The 1,692-nt window shown below is 47.6% G+C and overlaps 1 protein-coding gene across 1 annotated transcript in view; it reads left to right on the top strand.

Annotated features, from left to right (window-relative positions):
• Window positions 1-1,323: 1,323 nt before the first annotated feature.
• Window positions 1,324-1,692, top strand: part of CAV2 (caveolin 2) — a 9,822-nt gene continuing 9,453 nt past the window's right edge. Inside the window, exon 1 of the mRNA XM_019474044.1 lies at window positions 1,324-1,332. Within this exon, the coding sequence (XP_019329589.1) occupies window positions 1,324-1,332 (9 nt within the window). The remainder of the gene's footprint in view (window positions 1,333-1,692) is intronic.

Below are 1,692 nucleotides of genomic sequence, written 5' to 3'. Positions count from 1 at the left end.
TTCAAAAAACAGATGGGCATTAACAAAAAGTGCTATTTGATTTTTTATGAAGGGGGCTGATACTGCAAGACCACTCCCCAGTGGCAGACTGTGATCTGGGTGACCTTGCAAGAAGAACCACCCCCTAGCTGTTAGCAAAGGTGGAGCTGAGCAAGTGGAGCTATGGACTCGCTGCTCCAGCTGGTTGGTAGTGAGATGCAGCAGGAGTGGTTGGGAAATGGGCAGAGCTGTTCAAAAGCAGCTCCCTGGCTGTGCACATGCGCCCCATCCATGCCTTTAGTGAGGGGGAAGGTAGAAAGTAGCTGACATAAACCAGTATGCCCTGACTTCAGTAGCCAAGAGGTTAGTTTGGGGTCCTCTGCTGGTTGTTCCTACCTTGCTTTTCAGCAGCACCAAACGCAAATCTCAGTTCCTCACCCAAGCAGCCACCAGAAGCCTGCTGAATGCCTTTGGGCTGCACTCAGCTCCCCATATCTACGGGCTAAAAAATAATAGTTGCTGGACAGAAGCACCCTGAAGGGTGGGTCTGAACCTCAAGTCTGTCAATTGGCCTTTTTTTTCCTCCCACTCACTGAACAAAGAGGAATTGGGGAGGGTAGAAATGCAGCTCATAAGAATGTCTTGAGTCATCACGCTGGTTCTTTGCTTGCATTTGAACCTGTTGTAAACTCGTATTTGCAGGCTTTTATACTTAATGAGCCACAGCTACGTTGCTGGTTCCAAACCATTTACGTGACACCAGTAGCACTAAACTCATCAGCGTGGGAGAAAAAAGCATCAACACGACTTACACATAGATGCAAAGCTTTTCTGCAGAAGTTATCCGGTCAAGAACAATGCGATATGGCCCAGAGCATTGTATTAGGTGATTTCCTACCCAGACCTTGCAGAGTTATTTTTATATCACTTTCCTGTGAGCTTCTCAAAGATTAAAGCTATTCTTAATTTAATGCAGTGGTGAAAATTAAAGAAAACTACCAGTACCATCTTCCTTCTAATTTAACAAGCCTGGATCATTGATTAGTAATGTCACTTCTCTTTCTGAGAGTGACGGGTCATCGTGGTTATTGAATGCAGCAAGAATGTACTCCTGACAGCTCATGAGCTCACGCTGCCTATCAATATTATCAAATACTTTTAGCAGTCACTATAGCAATTTGCTTACTTTTATATAGATCACTCTTAGGCTTAAAACATGTTCTCAAATAAAACAGAGGAAATAATTTGTATGAACTGAAGCTAAAATCCAAGGAGGGCACAGTAATAGCCGGTAATGATGGATGCATTCTTTTATCGCGGCAACAGTTAGGCCGTTCAGCGACTATGAGCCAAGTAAGTAATGTTGAAGTGTGACAGACCGGTGGGGCTGGACATGGGAACCTTGGTGGGCAGTGGCAACGCGCCTTTCTTCCCCCCTTCTTTTCCACTTACTCCCCACGGCTGGAAAGAGGGCAGCAGATGCCACCCAATACGGCCTAAGGCACAACCGCCTCAACTTTTTTCCTGCTGCCGGCTGTCGCAATGCCACAAACGCTTGCTCCTACAAATTTCAGTCATGCGTGAGGCCGCAGTGAAAGCCGCGCGGGGCCCGCTGGCCGGGGATTTCAGATGAATGGGGAAACCAAACACGTCCGGCGCCTCCGGACAGCTGGAGGGGGAGCCCGGCTGGAAGTCCCGACCCCTAAAGCGGCC

The sequence above is a fragment of the Aptenodytes forsteri genome, unplaced genomic scaffold (assembly GCF_000699145.1).
Source record: "Aptenodytes forsteri isolate BGI_AS27 unplaced genomic scaffold, ASM69914v1 Scaffold166, whole genome shotgun sequence".
NCBI lineage: Eukaryota > Metazoa > Chordata > Aves > Sphenisciformes > Spheniscidae > Aptenodytes > Aptenodytes forsteri.
This window is presented reverse-complemented; position numbering and strand designations above follow the sequence as displayed.